Source organism: Tubulanus polymorphus, chromosome 2 (genome assembly GCF_964204645.1).
Source record: "Tubulanus polymorphus chromosome 2, tnTubPoly1.2, whole genome shotgun sequence".
Taxonomy (NCBI): Eukaryota; Metazoa; Nemertea; class Palaeonemertea; order Tubulaniformes; family Tubulanidae; genus Tubulanus; species Tubulanus polymorphus.
In genome coordinates, this window is record NC_134026.1 from 21,263,223 (window position 1) to 21,282,451 (window position 19,229).

General features: G+C 35.0%; 3 protein-coding genes across 3 annotated transcripts in view; 2 read left to right on the top strand and 1 right to left on the bottom strand.

Moving 5' to 3' along the window:
• Positions 1 to 600: 600 nt before the first annotated feature.
• Positions 601 to 6,006, bottom strand: LOC141898541 (glyoxalase domain-containing protein 4-like). Its single transcript, XM_074784490.1, has 10 exons — positions 5,832 to 6,006; positions 4,783 to 4,832; positions 4,571 to 4,691; positions 4,073 to 4,211; positions 3,633 to 3,683; positions 3,467 to 3,546; positions 3,105 to 3,191; positions 2,616 to 2,729; positions 2,451 to 2,537; positions 601 to 2,169 (listed from the first exon to the last, which is right to left on the bottom strand). Exons 1-10 carry the CDS (start codon positions 5,919 to 5,921, stop codon positions 2,104 to 2,106), a joined length of 885 nt encoding a protein of 294 aa, XP_074640591.1. The 5' UTR covers positions 5,922 to 6,006; the 3' UTR covers positions 601 to 2,103.
• Positions 6,007 to 11,208: 5,202 nt separating this feature from the next.
• On the top strand, positions 11,209 to 13,521 carry LOC141899580 (uncharacterized). The gene is made up of 5 exons (XM_074785963.1): positions 11,209 to 11,293; positions 11,455 to 12,007; positions 12,119 to 12,289; positions 12,409 to 12,627; positions 12,736 to 13,521. The coding sequence occupies exons 2-5, from the start codon at positions 11,462 to 11,464 to the stop codon at positions 13,288 to 13,290; spliced, it is 1,491 nt and encodes a 496-aa protein (XP_074642064.1). The 5' UTR covers positions 11,209 to 11,293; positions 11,455 to 11,461; the 3' UTR covers positions 13,291 to 13,521.
• Positions 13,522 to 14,555: 1,034 nt separating this feature from the next.
• LOC141899765 (putative E3 ubiquitin-protein ligase HECTD2) overlaps positions 14,556 to 19,229 on the top strand; it is a 30,781-nt gene continuing 26,107 nt past the window's right edge. Inside the window, exons 1-2 of the mRNA XM_074786277.1 lie at positions 14,556 to 14,709; positions 18,617 to 18,954. Of these exons, the coding sequence (XP_074642378.1) occupies positions 18,727 to 18,954 (228 nt within the window). The 5' untranslated portion in view covers positions 14,556 to 14,709; positions 18,617 to 18,726. The remainder of the gene's footprint in view (positions 14,710 to 18,616; positions 18,955 to 19,229) is intronic.

The following is a 19,229-nucleotide window of genomic DNA, read 5'->3' on the forward strand; positions in this document are numbered from 1 at the left end:
TTTACGTAAAATTTATTCATACGATGAATAAAATGTGTTCATAATTATCCTCAAAACAAAGTTTCTTTTGATTATGTTTCATGTTTTTTTTTACAGAGTATTCAACATCGAGAGGATATTTTCCCTCTAAATAGAGCTGAACTACTTCTTTAATTGCAACTGACTGAGGCCAGGCATCATTATTCATGAAAAATACCTTTCGATTCAAAATTATGACATATACTACGCATAGATCTGATTAATTATTGGTCCACTCCTTCAAAATTCGAATGTGCCCTCCGAAAGGTTTTTTTGCAAAGATAATTCGATAAATAAGAAAACTGAATTCAAATGGGCTTCAAATTTTCTTCAAATGGGATTTTCTCCAAAACCCCCACCACTGTTTCGCATGCAGCCCTGGATTTGCCAAGTATGCCCTTATCAAACTAAGTGCCCATATCCACCCCTTTCAAAGAATTCGAGATCCGGCCATGCCTGGTATGTCAGATGGGCATTGTCATTACCCACTTACCTCCGAAAAAAATAATTACCTCACTGAATAACTGTACCAAAACAACAAGTTCGTTAATAATATATATATTTTTTATTTTTGATATGTGTGTCTAGTAATGTTGATTAGAAAATGCTTGAATATGTATCAATGATTTCTCATTATAATAATTACTATTAATTATTCAATTAAGCAACAGCAGGGCTCTCAAGGACTAGCTTTCTGAAAGATTAGCACATAAATACGTATTTTGGAGGAACTAAAAACCACAGAATAGTTCCTATACAGGAAATTAATCAATATCATCAGAAATGTATTATAACCTAAAATATTTTCAACAAAGATTTTTTGTTAGAATTTTCTGAAACCTCTGGACGAATTACCTGCATTTGAGAGATTTAAAGCTTACAGTAGTAACAAACTTCGTTACACAGCAGAATTGCGTTAATTCAGCTACGAATACTTTAGATCAACTCATAGATATATCACTCCATACAAAGAATGCGGAACATACATACGCGCAGAGAAAATATGCAGCACATAGAAAAATATATGACATATTATGAAGGTACTGGTTATAGGACTGTAGCAACTGGCTGCTTAATTGGTCCAACATTTAGGAAAGATAATGCGACGGATTGAGACACTTTTTGGCAAAATCGCAATATATTGCTCGACAAAATGTTGAACCAGTTAAACCGACTATAAAACTCTCATCGGTGCAAATACAAACAGCAATGAAAAATATAGTTTATTCATACTTCAACAAACAAATGGAGACTTTCCATACTCTAGCAGCTTATAAACATTTTATAGAGGTAAATCTACGGATTTAAAAGCGTTTTCCAGCTAAAAATTGGCATTTAGTCACTATATATAAGATTTCAAATCATTCACAGAACAATAGTATGCGGTCCTTAATCTAAATTCAGAATGTACGGCATGTCTTAAATGGTTTTTGATTAAAATTTTGACCTTGCATTTGTAGGATTTGCAATATTGTTGAATCGAAATAAACTTCATCAATGCCAAATGATAGGGGTTAAGTGAGTTTTTATATAGCAATATATACATACTAATAATTATAATTCAACGACTGAAAGGAATTACTACTGTAATCAACAAAATATACCCCGGTTAATACACCAAAATTATCTTATTTTCAATCCTGAACATAATCACTGGAAGACTTCCTCCTTTTCTACAGTACATCGACATCAAAATACAGGAATTCATGAATCATAAAGGACAATGAAATTCGATAAAGCTTAAGACTGCTTTATTGCAACGAATTTGGCTAATAGTGAATAGTAATCTACATTTACAAAAGAGGAAAATAGTGAAAAAAAGATTAGATCTAATGGCACAAATAAAAGATTTTGATTTAAAAGTTCTTATATTCTCTTACCTCTACCTTAAACGAGCTAATTTCTATTATTTCCTAGAATTTCAAAAACTTGAAAATTCAATCGTTTAAAATCAAAATTATCGGTGTTTAATCTAATGTTTAAAGAGATATTGCTAGTAACCAAGTGATTCAATTGAATACAAGTAGAATATAGCATAAACATGTATAAATTTAGCAGCCTGAGTTCCAACATCAATTGAATCTATTATGCATCAGCTTTTGATTGACCCTTTTTTGCAAACCATTCGTCACTTTTGTCAGCCTCCAAAGCCTGGAATGAATTGAAGTTACCATTACTGCTTTTATCTAATTAAATATGATGCTAAGAATGCCAACCTTAACCTTCACCTAAGGGTTTAACTCAATTACTATAGTCAATAGGGATAACTCCAAAACTGGCACCAGCATCGAGTTGCACTGTTGGTTTTAAATTTTAAGACAGAACTGAAGTTGTTAGATTGGCCATGAAACCAAAATAGGCTTAGACAGGTCCTAAATCCCAGCATCAATTGCACAGCTAGCACATTATTGCAAGTTGCAGTTGAAACCTACCTCCTGCAGCAAACGATCAGCCTCTGGATCCACTACCGATAGCTCCCTAAACGCCTCATCACCGACAAAACAAATTTCATGTTGATCCTATGAAAACAAACAATGACTGTTTAGCCACAAAGTCAAGGCATAAGAAGAATGATAGTGACAGCGAGTAATACTTACCGGATCGGCTAAAATGACAACTTGAACGGTAGCTTTTCCCGGCGTGTCGAGACTAACTAGAGGGGTGAGAATTGTATAGCCAGCACCTTTTATCGAATGTTCTAAGGTTGGAAGCTAAAAATAAACAATCCTAACAATCAAAATTTTACCTCTTGAAAAACCAAGGTCTAGTTTGATGAAAAAATTTAAGCCTACTGGGTAAAACATTAAATTCAAATTGTTGCTTTCAATGATTAACATGAAGTAACCAATAGCCAAGTTGCTATTGGTTAAACTTGTTAGACTTAATCGTGCAACTGGGCTAGGTTGCCACTAATAGTTACAAGATTTTGCACTTTGTGATATTGACATTATTAATAATGTTGGTTAAGATCAATCTTGTGTATACCAGACAATCCATTTGTACCACTAGGCATGCCCTTTCAGTCATTTATTTTGATTGGTCTTAGAGAAATCGTAGTACAGAATAAGGTTTCTATGTGCACCTACCTGCTCTTTTGGAACGGAAAATGCTATTCTACCAAATGCTTTTGCATGATCGACCTTTTTACCAATGTCCACGAATTCCAGTTTGCACTGCAAAGCAAAATAAACTATCTATAAGTACTCGGCATCTTTATCCGAAAAATTTATGACAATCAGATGACTATACAGTTGCCCTTGTTTAAGTCATCCAAGTTGGGACCATCATTTTGTTGATGACTCAACCAAACTACTTCTTAGCAAGTAGAATTGGAAATACAGATGACTTAAATAATGTGATGGCTTATCGGATTATGACTTATCAGATTGTAATAGTATTCTATGAGAAAAGCCTTCATCGATTTCAATTTAGTTGGAAAAATGCTCACTTGTTCTTCTGAAAATCCAACAGTAGCCTGCTTCTCAGTTTCATCATAGAGATTCATACCCAATCGGTCCACCCAGTATTCTAGTGAGAAAATTGCAAAAATATTCAATCGTGTTGGTTCTAATGAAATCAGCAAATAAAAAGTAAATTTTCAAAACAAACAGTACCTAATGAATTCTGCAGATTAGCAGAGGCCAACGAAACCATCTTAACAGGATCTGAAACAAGCCATTAAAATGAGATTGATATAAATAGGCTTAGTCAATCAATAAATATTCATACAGTTTGTAAAAATTTAATACGGTAGTCTACTATGAACAGAGGTGTTGTTGCAATACGTAGGAATAGTGGCAATTCATAGAAATATGGACCCCAACCCCTTGGGTACCCCCGAGGGTCAAATCCAAAAGTACCGCTCTGCTGTTTTAGACCTTCTAGGCCCATAGATCAAGTTTCATCTTGTTCCTTTAATAATCTTTAGGTCTAATAGCAATTCAAAGTAAAAGATAACGACGGACGAATGACATTCCCCTTTAAACCAACAGCTCGACGGCGACCAAAGGTTGGTTTAAGGGCAGCTTTATATTCAATATTAGTAAGATATTACCTCCTTCTGAATCTTTATCATGTAAATGGAATTTGTAGCCACCGGGTGCCTCCACAGTATATATGCCATCCTCTTCAGAGAAAGGCCAGCCCCGCGATTTAGCATTCTCTACTGCTTCCTTACTGTGTATAGTGATACCCTAGAAATTTGAAACAGACTATAATATACTTTGTATATGGGACCGCTGTAACCCATTGATTCCAGAGCTTCTCGGGCATTTAGGAAATTGACGCTTAATCCATCGGATAGACAATCCATTTGTACTGTTATACAATGATATTGGTGTGTAAATATGTGAATAAAATGGCTCACGTCCAGCTAATTAATACCAGACTCCAGTTTCATGAAAGAATTCATGCTTTTAACGGTAAAGAATATGAAGTAACCGATATCAGCTAAATCGAAATAAATTTCATGAAAATGGACCCAGTAAAATCGTGGACTCATAAACTAGATCAAAAATGTCTTCAATGTAAGGAAAACGGATTATAATTTTACCCGGAAGTCATTTCCCAACAGATACGATCCGATTCCATAATTGTATGTCAATTCTATAACGAAATGGTTATCTTCGGGACCGTAGCCGACCATAGATTTGCTCCATTTTCCGTCGTAAGGTCTGAAGTTGATTCAATGATCATAGTCAATATACGCAAACAAAGTTACCAAAGCGAAGGCTAGGCTAATGAGGTCCATGAATTTAAACTCACCCATTACAACTGGCTTTGCATCCTTCTTCGAATTCCTCATGGCGCAAAAACTGAAAAGAAACTGATTATATTACAACGACCAGTACCACTATCCCTTCTTTTTATGGATTATGGCGCAGGTTAGCGGATTAGCTACAATTATCAATTGCAATCATAAGTCCCAGTGCCCTAAACCTATAATGTTCCATCGTTTATTAATCCTATTTCAAATATCAAAGTTGCGTCACATCCCTGTGGGCAGATAGTTACCTAATCACTTGTATCAAACTAGTTTGGATAGCTGATAGATCAAGCTTTGCATTTATTTTAACAAACGAACTAAAAAGGCAATTTTCTGCGGTTGGTGAAGTTATCGAATTGTGAATCAAAACTGTCCATGACACCAGGGCGGTAAAAGTGACGCACCTCTCATGTTTGACGTGATCAATTGAAAGAAAAATCACTGTTCCACACTCAGCATATCTCTGGGAATCTAGGAATCCAATGCAGTGATTTATTTCAAATTATTATTAAAATTGATAAGAAAAATTTTCTTTTTCTTTCGCTAATTGAGTGAATCACGAAACATCGTTTCAGCAAACAAATCTCCATTTTGGATTTACCAATCAAATATGCATGGTGTCCAGTCCAAAATTTGTAGCGATCTCGATCGTCAAAAAAATCAGGCCAAAAACCAACTTTCTAGTGGAGATATCATAAAATAAACCACTTCACTAATTTCCTGGTGACATTACAAGCCGTAAACAGTGATCTACAATATAGTCGATTGAACCATTAGCAGATGTGCGGATCCTATAAATTCTATAGGGCAGGCATTCGGGGAAGAATGACTATATATATGATGGGCAGAATCCCCAAACAGAAAAGTTCAATTCCTTAGTCTTTTTAAGATTTCTAATTAATTTGCTTGTCGTGTTGTGGTTGTGCGGTGGGATTGCATTGTTGTTGGAACTTCCAAAAATGAAATATAAATCTCTCTCGCGCTCTCTCAACAAAAAAAGCATCATATGTTGAGACTTGTGAGGAGACGTCGGACAATGACTGTGTACCTTCATCCCCAGAACATTCTTAAAAAATTCGACCGTTTTCGATCTATCACCGATTTTAAATACAAAGTGCAGAGCTCTTCTAGATGACATGTTTAATCTGCTGATTTATTATTTTCGATCGAATTTCTGTCACTCCCAATTTATCCTGGATATTCGTACGCTCAAGCTAAGTGGTCACATGACTACCATGTGACTACGCAATTCAATTAAATCTACGCTATATTGACCTCGATGTAGGCCTGCTCCGATTCATTTCCTCGCTTGCCAGTGTTTAGAGTGTGGTTGCGGCACGGTCTTCAATTTCACACAGGCAAAATCATATATCGCATTAGTTGTAATTGTAGCTTGAGAGTGTTTTAATCACAGTTCAATACAGAGCCGCGTATTATTCGCGTCACGAAATCATAGTAAAAGACACAGAAACTATAAAGTCTCGCCGGGCGGCGGGTGCCCACCTGTGCGCAGGCCGCAGCGACAGGGCGACCGAAGTACGACTACTAGACCTGAAGGCTGAACTGGAAACTGGGAATCTCAAGGGTTCATAAGAATCTAGAAAGAAAATCAAAGAAAACTCGCGGAATTAGTCAAATTTTACCAATCACCTGGGGCCGGTTGCATAGTCATGACTTAGATTTAAGACCAGTTTAAGACCAACTTAGTTCTATAGCCAATCTAACAACTTAAGACCAGTCTTAAGATTTAAGACCACTTTTGGACTTAAGTCATGACTGTGCAACTGGCACCAGGGCCCAGTTGCACAATCGTGACTTAATGATAAATTGTTTGACAGTTTAAATGATAAATTGTTTGATAGTTGAAATGATAAATTGTTCGACTGTTGAAATGATAAATTGTTCGACTGTTGAAATGATAAATTTTTTGACAGTTGAAATGATAAATTGTTTGACAGTTGAAATGATAAATTGTTTGACAGTTGAAATGATAAATTGTTTGACAGTTGAAATGATAAATTGTTCGACTGTTGAAATGATAAATTGTTTGACAGTTTAAATGATAAATTGTTTGACAGTTGAAATGATAAATTGTTTGACAGTTGAAATGATAAATTGTTCGACTGTTGAAATGATAAATTGTTCGACAGTTTAAATGATAAATTGTTCGACTGTTGAAATGATAAATTGTTTGACAGTTGAAATGATAAATTGTTTGACAGTTGAAATGATAAATTGTTTGACAGTTGAAATGATAAATTGTTCGACTGTTGAAATGATAAATTGTTTGACAGTTGAAATGATAAATTGTTTGACAGTTGAAATGATAAATTGTTTGACAGTTGAAATGATAAATTGTTCGACTGTTGAAATGATAAGACAGTTGAAATGATAAATTGTTTGACAGTTGAAATGATAAATTGTTTGACAGTTGAAATGATAAATTGTTTGACAGTTGAAATGATAAATTGTTTGACAGTTGAAATGATAAATTGTTCGACTGTTGAAATGATAAATTGTTTGACAGTTGAAATGATAAATTGTTTGACAGTTGAAATGATAAATTGTTTGACAGTTGAAATGATAAATTGTTCGACTGTTGAAATGATAAGACAGTTGAAATGATAAATTGTTTGACAGTTGAAATGATAAATTGTTTGACAGTTGAAATGATAAATTGTTTGGCAGTTGAAATGATAAATTGTTTGACAGTTGAAATGATAAATTGTTTGACAGTTGAAATGATAAATTGTTTGACTGTTGAAATGTTAAATTGTTAGACTGTTGAAATGTTAAATTGTTTGGCTGTAAATTTAATTGTTATTTGATTTAATCATTTAAAAGTTTAATATTTTAAAAATGATTATAAAATATTTAAATAAAACCTAGCAAATATTTTATAAACTGTTTAATTTTTCTCTTGAATAAATGGATGGTTTCATCCCAACTGGGAAAAGTGATTTGAAACATTATTTAGTTGCTGGAGGTCTAGTACATAGATATATAAATTAGTTTTTATAAAAATTATAAATATTAATTATTAATCTAAATATAGAAATAGTTAAAATATTATCTATTTTTATATTTTCAACCAATTTAACAGTCGTATTCTCAATTTGAATTATACAGTTTATCATCTAATTCATGAATATATTTATGATTTCTCAAACTCTTTTTATTTTTATATCTTTTATTACATATTTCACAACACTTAATATTATTCAATCTATCTGAAATATAATTTATATTATCTATTAATTCAGTGTATCTAATTATACAGCAATCATAGAATTCTAACAACTGTTTTATAGTATAAACTGAGAATGAAAATAAACCTGTAAGCATAATAATTGATTTAATATTCTGTTGATTTTGATATATTAGATGTAATAAGTTTAATATATTTTCACTCATTTTGATAGCCCAAAATATATGAAATTAAAAGATGCTGTTTTAATCCTCTAAATCATTTTCCAAATTAACTTTTTTATTCTTTTTATTTCTGTGATTGTTTCCATTTAACTTCTTTAATTTTTTACTCAATTTATTATTTTCATTCATCAAATCTTTTGAAATATTCTCATAGTAAAAATATAATGCTGCCAATATTAAACCTCCAGCAACTAAATAATGTTTCAAATCACTTTTCCCAGTTGGGATGAAACCATCCATTTATTTAAGAGAAAAATTAAACAGTTTATAAAATATTTGCTGGTTTTTATTTAAATATTTTATAATCGTTTTTAAAATATTAAACTTTTAAATGATTAAATCAAATAACAATTAAATTTACAGCCAAACAATTTAACATTTCAACAGTCTAACAATTTAACATTTCAACAGTCAAACAATTTATCATTTCAACTGTCAAACAATTTATCATTTCAACTGTCAAACAATTTATCATTTCAACTGCCAAACAATTTATCATTTCAACTGTCAAACAATTTATCATTTCAACTGCCAAACAATTTATCATTTCAACTGTCAAACAATTTATCATTTCAACTGTCAAACAATTTATCATTTCAACTGTCAAACAATTTATCATTTCGACTGTCAAACAATTTATCATTTCAACTGTCTTATCGTTTCAACAGTCGAACAATTTATCATTTCAACTGTCAAACAATTTATCATTTCAACTGTCAAACAATTTATCATTTCAACTGTCAAACAATTTATCATTTCAACAGTCGAACAATTTATCATTTCAACTGTCAAACAATTTATCATTTCAACTGTCAAACAATTTATCATTTCAACTGTCAAACAATTTATCATTTCAACTGTCTTATCATTTCAACAGTCGAACAATTTATCATTTCAACTGTCAAACAATTTATCATTTCAACTGTCAAACAATTTATCATTTCAACTGTCAAACAATTTATCATTTCAACAGTCGAACAATTTATCATTTAAACTGTCAAACAATTTATCATTTCAACAGTTGAACAATTTATCATTTCAACTGTCAAACAATTTATCATTTCAACTGTCAAACAATTTATCATTTCAACTGTCAAACAATTTATCATTTCAACTGTCAAAAAATTTATCATTTCAACAGTTGAACAATTTATCATTTCAACAGTCGAACAATTTATCATTTCAACTATCAAACAATTTATCATTTCAACTGTCAAACAATTTATCATTTCAACTGTCAAACAATTTATCATTTCAACTGTCAAAAAATTTATCATTTCAACTATCAAACAATTTATCATTTTAACAGTCTATTAGATATTTAAATCATTTAACTCAATTCAATAATTATAATGTAGAATTGTTATTCTTTACGCCAGTTTTTATGTTTAATTGTTTCATAATGCTTTGATTTATGTGATTTTAAATATTTACCTCCGCAATAACAATGCACTTTTTCATTAGGATTGAATTTTCTAAATTCATCATCTAAATTACATTGAACTGCAATATCTTTAAATGATTTTTCATTATCTAATTCACATTGAATTCCAATATTTGATGAATTTTCATTATAGATAATTTGTTTATTATCAAAATTGAAATAATATAATTGTCTTTTTTCAATTCTTAAGTTAATCAAATCATTGTAATCTTTTGAAAGTATTATATCATCATTTCTTTCATTGAAAGGAGTTTTAAGAATATTAATTATGTTTTCATCTAAAGTTCCTTTAAAATTTAAAACTGTATTGAATACTTTAGGATTTTTAACACCATTATCAAAAGTATCTACTAGTTTAGTAATTAAATATGTTTCATTTGATAATATTTGATTAATTACAGTAATATTTTCAATTTTATAATACCTTGCGGACACTAAATTTGTTGCTGAAATATAATTTCTAATGTTAAACTGTGAAAATGATTTATTGGTTTCATTGATTTCGATTTTAAAGTTGGATTCTTCTTCTTCTTTCTTCATTTTAATAACAAAACTTTTATTAAAACTCATTCAAATATAAATATTCAATGTTTTAAATATGAATTATTTCACTCACACTTTTATATTGAATAATCTATCAATTTATATGTTATTCATATATATTTTATTCATGTATATGAATATTTTAAGAGTAATAGGGGTAATAGGCTTTCAGGTTAAAGGTTGAACGGGCGAGTGAGTAAAAAATGAAAAACATGAAAATAATAACAATTTCTACTTGAATTAGGAGTGAAACTCATAAAAAATGAAAAATAATTCTCACACGCTCGAATTTATTTCACTCACACTTTACTCACACTTTTTTCTAGCGAGTAAAAATGAAAAATAAATTCGAGTGTGTGAGAATTATTTTTCATTTTGTATGAGTTTCGCGACTAATTCAAGTAGAAATTGAAGTTATTATTTTCATATTTTTCATTTTTTATGAGCTCGACCGTTCGACCTTTGATCTGAAAGCCTATTACCCCTATTACTGTTAATGTAACGCCAAAAATGGCTTTATAACGAATTTGGTGATATATAGAGAATGGCATTTTCATTGAATTTGAGTCTGATTTAGCGTATATTTCTTCTCAGAAGAATGTTCGCGTCAAGGTGAGCAGTGTCATTTAACAGGATGGACTTCCCAGACTTGGAATGTGAGTCTACTGGCCTTTAAATATGAACGGGCATTCGAGATTTCGATGAAAGCTATCAGAAGGTTTAATACAGTTACTTTCACGTGCGTCTAAAATTTCCTCAAGTCATGCAGACCGTTTAAAGAAAACACGGTCTTGCAAGTAATTTTCATATTCAAATTTATTCCCGCCAGTTAACTGCGTCATTTGCTTAACAACCATTGGCTCGTTATCCATGACGTATTCAGACGTGTTCAGACGAGTCGTTTCTGAAACGCGTTCAGACAAGTTTACAGTATGTCGCAATCAGCGCCTATTGATCGTAACTGGTATAAATACGGCCGCGCGGTGAATGTTCAGTCATAACCGAACTACTGGTTTTGCAGTACACATCGGAACAAAAAACAACAAGTCTTAGCTACCCGGCAGACTCGTCAACAAATAGTTTGAAAAAAGGTAGCAAATGCTGCTGATTACAATTAATGTGGATGATCGCCTATAACGACGATTTTTCATACACATTACAAATTCACAAATCATTAATTTGTGTATCAAATAAAATCAATAATATTTCTTACGAGAACAAACGTTCTTTAATTCATGACCGTTTATTACAGGTATAAAATGGCACCGAAGCGCCCATCGGAAGATTCTACTTCAGCTAGCGCTAGTGCGGCCAAGCGAGCGCGGCGACTCGTTCCGGCTGCTCCGTATCCCGGGGGACCGATGGAGATCGTTTTCTCGTTCGATACGACCGGTTCGATGAGTAGCTGCTTGAATTCGGTACGCGACAATATCCAAGAAATGATCACCCGCCTGTTCACCGACATGCCCCAGCTGCGTATCGCCGTCATAGCTCACGGCGATTACGAAGACGCCCGATGCAAAAATTGTTACGTGACGAAAATGCACGATTTTTCGTCGAGCGTCGACGATCTGTGCGAATTCGTGAAGACAGTCGGCAGCACTTGCGGATTCGATTCCGACGAATGTTACGAACTGGTATTGAAAGAAGTGACAGAAATGTCGTGGAGTCCCGGATCTCAGCGATCGTTAGTGACGATCGGAGACGCAAATCCTCACGAATTGAGATACTTTGATACGTGCAAAGTAACGCCGAAACCACAAGCGATCGATTGGCGTGAACAAACCGATATTCTTCGTGATATGGTAAGCAGAAAACTGAAGAAAAATAACAATCATTGAAATTTCAATAATTCATCAATATTCACATCTCAATACTGCAGTTTCTGCATCTATTATATCTATTTGTTCATTCAGGGAGTTCATATCTACGGCGTCGAATGTCAAGCGGGCTCTACTCCGAAAACATTCTACACCGAAATTGCCAAGCGTACCGACGGCACATACATCAAATTGAATAATTTCTCCAACGTATACGATATGCTTATGGCCATTTGTTACCGCGAAAACGGCCCCGACATGTTATCGGTAAGTGTGTCTTCTAAAAGATCTCCTTTGGTAAAACTTAATATCTAAAAACTTAATGTACTATTTTTGTCCTCGACAATAAACATCCAATTCAATCTCGAAATCTTTGATAATTCCAGGCTTATGAACACGAAGTCAGAGGTCGAGGTACGATTCATCCAGAAATGGATAGAATGTTTTCTGCATTGAGGACGAAATCTGCGACAACAGCGGATGCATCGGCTGCTGCTCCTGAAACTACGGCCATAACCAAAAAGAAAACAAAAACATCTGCTGTCGTAAAGGCGAAAAAAGCGAGTGCCGCTAAGAAACTAAAAGCAATCATCCCTAAGCAGAAGGTAATTTTGAAGACTATTCTTTTTTGTTGTTTTTTTCATGTTAAAATTTTGGATAAATATTATAAAAAAGGTATATATACTAAAATGACGTATTTCAAATATTTACAGAATTTGGCTCGTCCATTAAGTAGTCGTCAAATTGTGTCTTACAACAAGTTCATCAGCAGGGACGAAAAAGAGAAATTGCCAAATGGTGTTTGCTGGTCTAAATGGAAGAAGTGTATGTCACCATCTTCCGATGACTGTATAACTCGACCACGACCAGACGGAGTTGGCTGGAAACTTCCCGTTCTATTCGGCCGTTTGAGGAGACCGCAATTTTGTGTCTACGAATTTGCCGTTCGTTTGCCCGTATCTTCCACACTATACGTTACCTATATCTCCGCTGTTCTGCAAAAAGGTTCTATGCCGAACTGGGAAAATGTTCTGTTCCGCGCGCAACATCTCAGAGACCAGATCACCGACGTTCTCGGCCAAGGCTGTGATATCTTCGTCAGACGAGCGATTATGCGAAACTCATTGAAACCCGTGGCTGAATTACGCAAAATGCGCGATATTTTCGCATCGGTGAATGATTACGCGTGGTGTAAGATCGCGTGTGGACGCAGATTGCATAAAACAGTTATCAGACGCGGTTTCGTCATTTCAGACAGCCTTATCTAAATCTCATTCGAACTTTAATTCAAAAAGACATTTAACTACGTGCATGCTTCAGACGAATAATAGTTACTGTATTGTATATAAAAACTGTAAATATAAAACAACAATCTCCAAATGTATTCGTACTCAAACGATATCTGGTTTCTAAGATGAATTAATATGGTCACCTTTTTGAAACTAGGTCCTAATACTTTTGGGACTGAACTATTTTACATCAACCTATTATGGTAATTTGTTTATTGTTTTTCGTTGAAAATAACGTTATGTCTTTATAGTATATTTAAGGTCTTCTTTTTCGATTGGTGATGTGAGACGTTTCTCCAACGAGTTGACAAATCCGATTAATAAGTTCTGGAATGCTATGAGACTTGTTGTTGTTCAGTTGATGAAACATAAACTCTGCCGCGTATGGAGAAACTTGAGTTGAGCATTTCATTTATTTTCATGACGAGAATATCGTTCAATGAACCAACCTTACAACCATGAGGAATCAAGTCCATTATAGCAATAGATAGTTCCAGCAGAGACCAATCACATCGGACTGGTATTTCTTTTTGAATCGAATAAAGGATTCAAATCACCACAAAATCTCTGTTATGAAAATATAATTTCTCGTTATAATGGGCTGGAATCACAATCATCCTACAAGACATTTAGCCTACTAGCAAAATATGAACACGAAAATATTCATAGTTTTAAAGATATCAAGCTTTTATAATATTCCACAGTTCCTTTCACCCAGTCCTTAGTGTGATTGTTTCCAGTGATCTCCGTAGCTCTACGATCCTTGTGTTGTAGTAGGCTGGTTGAATTTCGGATTTTCCTAATTCGTGCTGGATTCTCTACATAAAATTATTATCGTTACAACACAGGCCTATCAGTGTAGATTTGTTTTGGACATTTCGTTATAGTCAACGGGAATCGATCAGGGCCACATCTGTGCATCAAATTTTCAAGATTTCTCTGGGGAGGGCCACCAGATCACGGCCGTGTTCAGTTGAGTTCATCCGACGAACTACGGAGGCCCACGCTATATAATACGCCGGTCAGTGGTTGAGCGTCAGCGGAAATTCAACTTCTCATGATTTTTGAAAATGGCACTCTTCCGAAAAGGGAAGGGACCCCTGAACCATCCTCTGGATCTGCCACTGATCAACCGCGCCGGCGCTTTGTATTGTAGAATCGCGAATCCCTGTGTGTAGCACACACTGGAATGCGAGTGTCGGAGCAGTGCAACTTTACGTTTATCCCCTATAGGTGGAGAAACTTGACGATGCTTGTCAAATTAGCTGTCAGAATGTTTATGAATCTGGGTACATGTACAATGTATCCGCAACTAAGTAAGTCGGAATGGATTTTGTCATGAGGATAAACAGATAAAGAGGAATAGAAAGGCCAGTGTGACTACTATCATACAAAAAGGTAAAGTATGGGTGTGTAGATAGAGAAGCCTCTACAGCTGTGTCTTGACTGTTTAACTGCCACTTTATGTTAACACCATACGTAGTCTGAATACCAGTCGTTGTTACGGTTCGTTGTTTCAGGAACAACGGCTAGGTACTAGACTACACCGTACGGTGTGAGTGTTGGTTTTTCACGATCCGATATTTTCATAAACCCATCATCCGATAAACCATTTTACAGTTGCTAGCCGCCATTTTGTTAGGGTACTTTTGTCCTGTATTGTTGGGTCGTTTTTTTCTCTTTTTAAAAACTATCCATGATGTGTGTTGTATCATATTTCATCTGTCCATGGATGGATTTTGACAGTTTCAGCAACATTCAAACCGCATAAATCTCTAGTTTTCAGTTATGTAAGAATCATTTTTCAAATTTGCAACAATGCGACTTGAGAGCGATATAAAAATTGGCGGTCAGTTTTTTCCGTTCGCATAGAAATCAAGGGTACTGAACTTTGAAGTTCGTTATTTTCAGAAATAATTTTCTAAAAAATCCAAGCATTTCAAGAACTGTGCGCATAAATGCCCTCTTTCAGGTGAACTTTGAAATGTTAAGATATCTTGCCTAGTTTTTTCCCTATGGCACTTTACCTGCAGCGCATGTATTGTCATTCCGAGATTCGGCGCTGTTTTCTTTGCGTGTATTTCAGTATATGGATGTTATTTTTTTCATTTTTACTACACTTGTCTCTACGGAAAATGGTTTTAATTGTTGGTACGAGTATCAGGTTTAAATATTACGGCATTAATACTGTATTCCGTTCTCCGGCGCTAGTTCGTAATGGCTGTATTGGTAGCCGCTTTTACAGCAGGCAGAGGCTTACGTACATGCACCCAAGAAAACCCAAAATATCACTCTTTTGTTGTAAATGCAATCCACACACTTCTTGCGTTTTTGTGATGGTAGATTTCACGTTTTACTTTTAATCGCCTGTGTCTGACATTAGGACTTGATACTTGATATTTCACCACCAAAGCAAGAAAATGTTTTCTTACATTTTCTTCCCGAGCTAATCAATCTTGTGTGTACTTAATAGAAAGTATTCATAGAAAGTAGCTGAATATTTGCCCCACCCCATTTGTCCAGCTTTTTGACCACTTCTCCATCCATCTAATTTCAGTAGATTTTTACTGATTTAAATGGTCATCATACTCGATTTTGAGTGTTATATTTCTTTTCTTCTTCCATCTCAATATAGGCCTATATATTCTCTTCCCGCGCGCAACTTCAAATACGTGATCAAAATGCCGCTCAGTCTCGCTGCTAAAACTGGTAAAAAAAATCCCTTAAACTCCAACATCTCAAATGTCTTCGATCTATTATTGCATAAATGACGTAATATTAAAACCTGATACTCGTACCAACAATTAAAACCATTTTCCGTAGAAACAAGTGTAGTAAAAATGAAAAATAACACCCATATACTGAAATACACGCAAAGAAAACAGCGCCGAATCTCGGAATGACAATACACGCGCTGCAGTTAAAGAGCCATAGGGAAAAAACTAGGCAAGATATCTTAAAATTTCAAAGTTCACCTGAAAGGAGGCATTTATGTGCACAGTTCTTGAAATGTTTGGATTTTTTAGAAAATTATTTCTGAAAATAACGAACTTCAAAGTTCAGTACCCTTGATTTCTATGCGCACGGAAAAAACTGACCGCCAATTTTTATATCGCTCTCATGTCGCATTGTTGCAAATTGAAAAAATGATTTTTACGTAACTGAAAACTAGAGATTTATGCGGTTTGAATGTTGCTGAAACTGTCAAAATCCATCCATGGACAGATGAAATATGATACAACACACATCACGGATAGTTTTTAAAAAAGAGAAAAAATGACCCAACAATACGGGACAAAAGTGCCCTAACAAAATGGCGGCTAGCAACTGTAAAATGGTTTATTATAAGAGCTAAGCCTAACACCAACAATTACTTTAACCAAGTAGAGTCGGGTGTGACGACTGCAGTTGATCAGGAAATTGTTTGGAAGTGGATAATTTGCCGATATGCGGCATTATTTTAGGAGTAAACCGCTGACATCTAATTTTACATACCTATAATTTTAGGTCTATATATAGGACTAATATCAAATAAGATATACTAAAATACTTAAAATGACAATAAAATTATCTTATTACGTATAGGGCCGGTAAGGGTTCCGATAGCTTTAGGTTACAGTTAAAAGTTACCACCAGATGATGGATATTAAACTGACTTAGGCCCTATTCTCGACGCATGAGATCGAAGAATAATGATGGTGCAAATGATGATATTTAGAGTCCACATTCAAGATCCATACAGATCCTTTTAAGTCTTTCCCATATATAAGGAATTTTCAAAAAGGTTCCAGAGGTTTTAGAGGTATGATCAGAGATAGAGGTTTAGGGGGCTTAGCTGGAAGCTTGGAACTAATTATAATCATGTGTGTAATTATAGGATTAGCATAGTACTAATTAGTGTACGGAATCTTTTCCACCAAGTAAAAATCTGTCAAACTTCGAGATTGGTACTCTTAAACTACGATTGCTCTAGGCCTACTAGTTGAGCTACCAGGTTGACTGGCAAATTCTTACTGTACTCTTATGCCTAATTTGTTCTAAGCTTCCTTGGCGCAGAGAGGAGTTAGAATCAGAGATTGAGTTTTGGGGGCTCTTGTCTTAGGTTTGGGGTCCATTTTACAGTTAGGGATAGGGTTAGGGCAAGCTTGAGTCCTATAGTTGAAACTTTTAGACTGATTTATCTAGCTACGGTGTCTGGGGGAAAGACGCTACGCTAGCAATATGCCGGCCCAGGTTTGAATACTGCTCTGTCCTTTCTGTTTTCTCTAACTCTGTTCTCTACACTTTCCTTGAAAAGTCACACACCTCAGTGCGCATGGGCGGTTTGAATTAGCCAATCAGCAAATAGCGTTAACAGGAATAATAAATCTGATTTGGCCCGTTCCAGGTCCATTTAGGATGGTCTAACTGGTGATAGGTGAATGCGGCTATAATTCATGCGTAACACCCATGTGAATTGATGAGGAACTGATACCATCAGCTATCCCAGCAAAAAATCCAATGTTTGAAATTATATTCATGTTTTAAATGTGGAGTGCATCAACATCCAATTGATGGATTTTTCATAAAAGCGTGCTGGTTCAGAAGTCCAACTTATCCAGACAAACTACAATGCGAAAAACCAATGATGTAGGAATTGATCGAGAACTGATCTAGATAATTTAATAATGATCAGTGATTTAATTATGATTACCGCTTGATTACGCTTTATCAATCCATTTTGATAATTATCCTAGTGATAGTGTTGCTATCAACACGTCAAAGGTGTGTTACCTAACTTAATCATTTGGGATAGGCCCTATAGTTGATTTTATCCCAGCGATAGATAATTTTATCACCGGAAAAGCGATTTGTCACCGCTTTGAAAAACGTGGGCCGATCCTGGAATCATGGAAGAGTCTGCCAACCATTGGTATTGATGGACTCAATTGTTGTAACAGCTTGTCGCATTTGGACGTCCAGATTTTGCTGGTGCAATAGAGTGTTGGAGTTCGTCTTCCTTGGGCTTCATTTTAAAGCTACGATCTGACGGAGACGATTTGGCACGGGCCCAATTGGCATGGATCGGGTCCGATCAAATTTGGCCCATGCCAAATATGAGAGCACGTTACCCGTGCTAGAATTTGGCTCGGGCCTGCTCCGACATATCTGGTTGGGCCAAATTTGGCCCGAACCATATCGGCACTGGGCCCATTTGCCACCCGTGTGAACAGTGGTTCTGGGCCTGATTTAGCACCGGCTAAAAATGCTCATGTGATCTGGGCTCGAACCTTATCTTTATTCAATGTAACATCTTCTTTTTCAGCTGTTTGGATAATACATCTTATTATTGGAGAAAAGCATCAGAATGATCTAGCCAAAAATGGCTTGAACTTCACCGTTGCGTGGATAGACCGATGATATCGTTGGATCTATATGATGGTAATGGCCTCTAATTCGGCAGCGCAGGCTACTTCAATCACCTGTAAAATATGTGATATTAACGTGACGCTATCACCGGGCGCGAGACGCACGATCTGTCCGAATTGCGGCAATTACTACAGCGACGTAGCCGGGCCGCCCCGCGCGATCCCGACCACCGAACGAAATGGCCATAAAAGCAGCAAAAAGAAAGATAGCCAGCTGCCGAAACTATCGAAGAATGTAAGTAAGATACACCAATATGAAAGGAAAACATTTATGTTTCATGTTTTCAAACAATCGTTTTCTGGCATCTGTCCGTTGAAGCTGTCGTCCTCGTCGATACCGTTCAAGAAGGAGAGGGAGAAACGCAACGTGTGTTCGTTGCAGGCATAACAGTGTTACCATGCCGGCATAGAGTAACGCTTGATTGATCCATTAAACGCGTTGGTTGCTCTCTATTAATTATTCAACCATCTATATCATAACTGACTCGTTAATAGTCGAGATGAAAATCA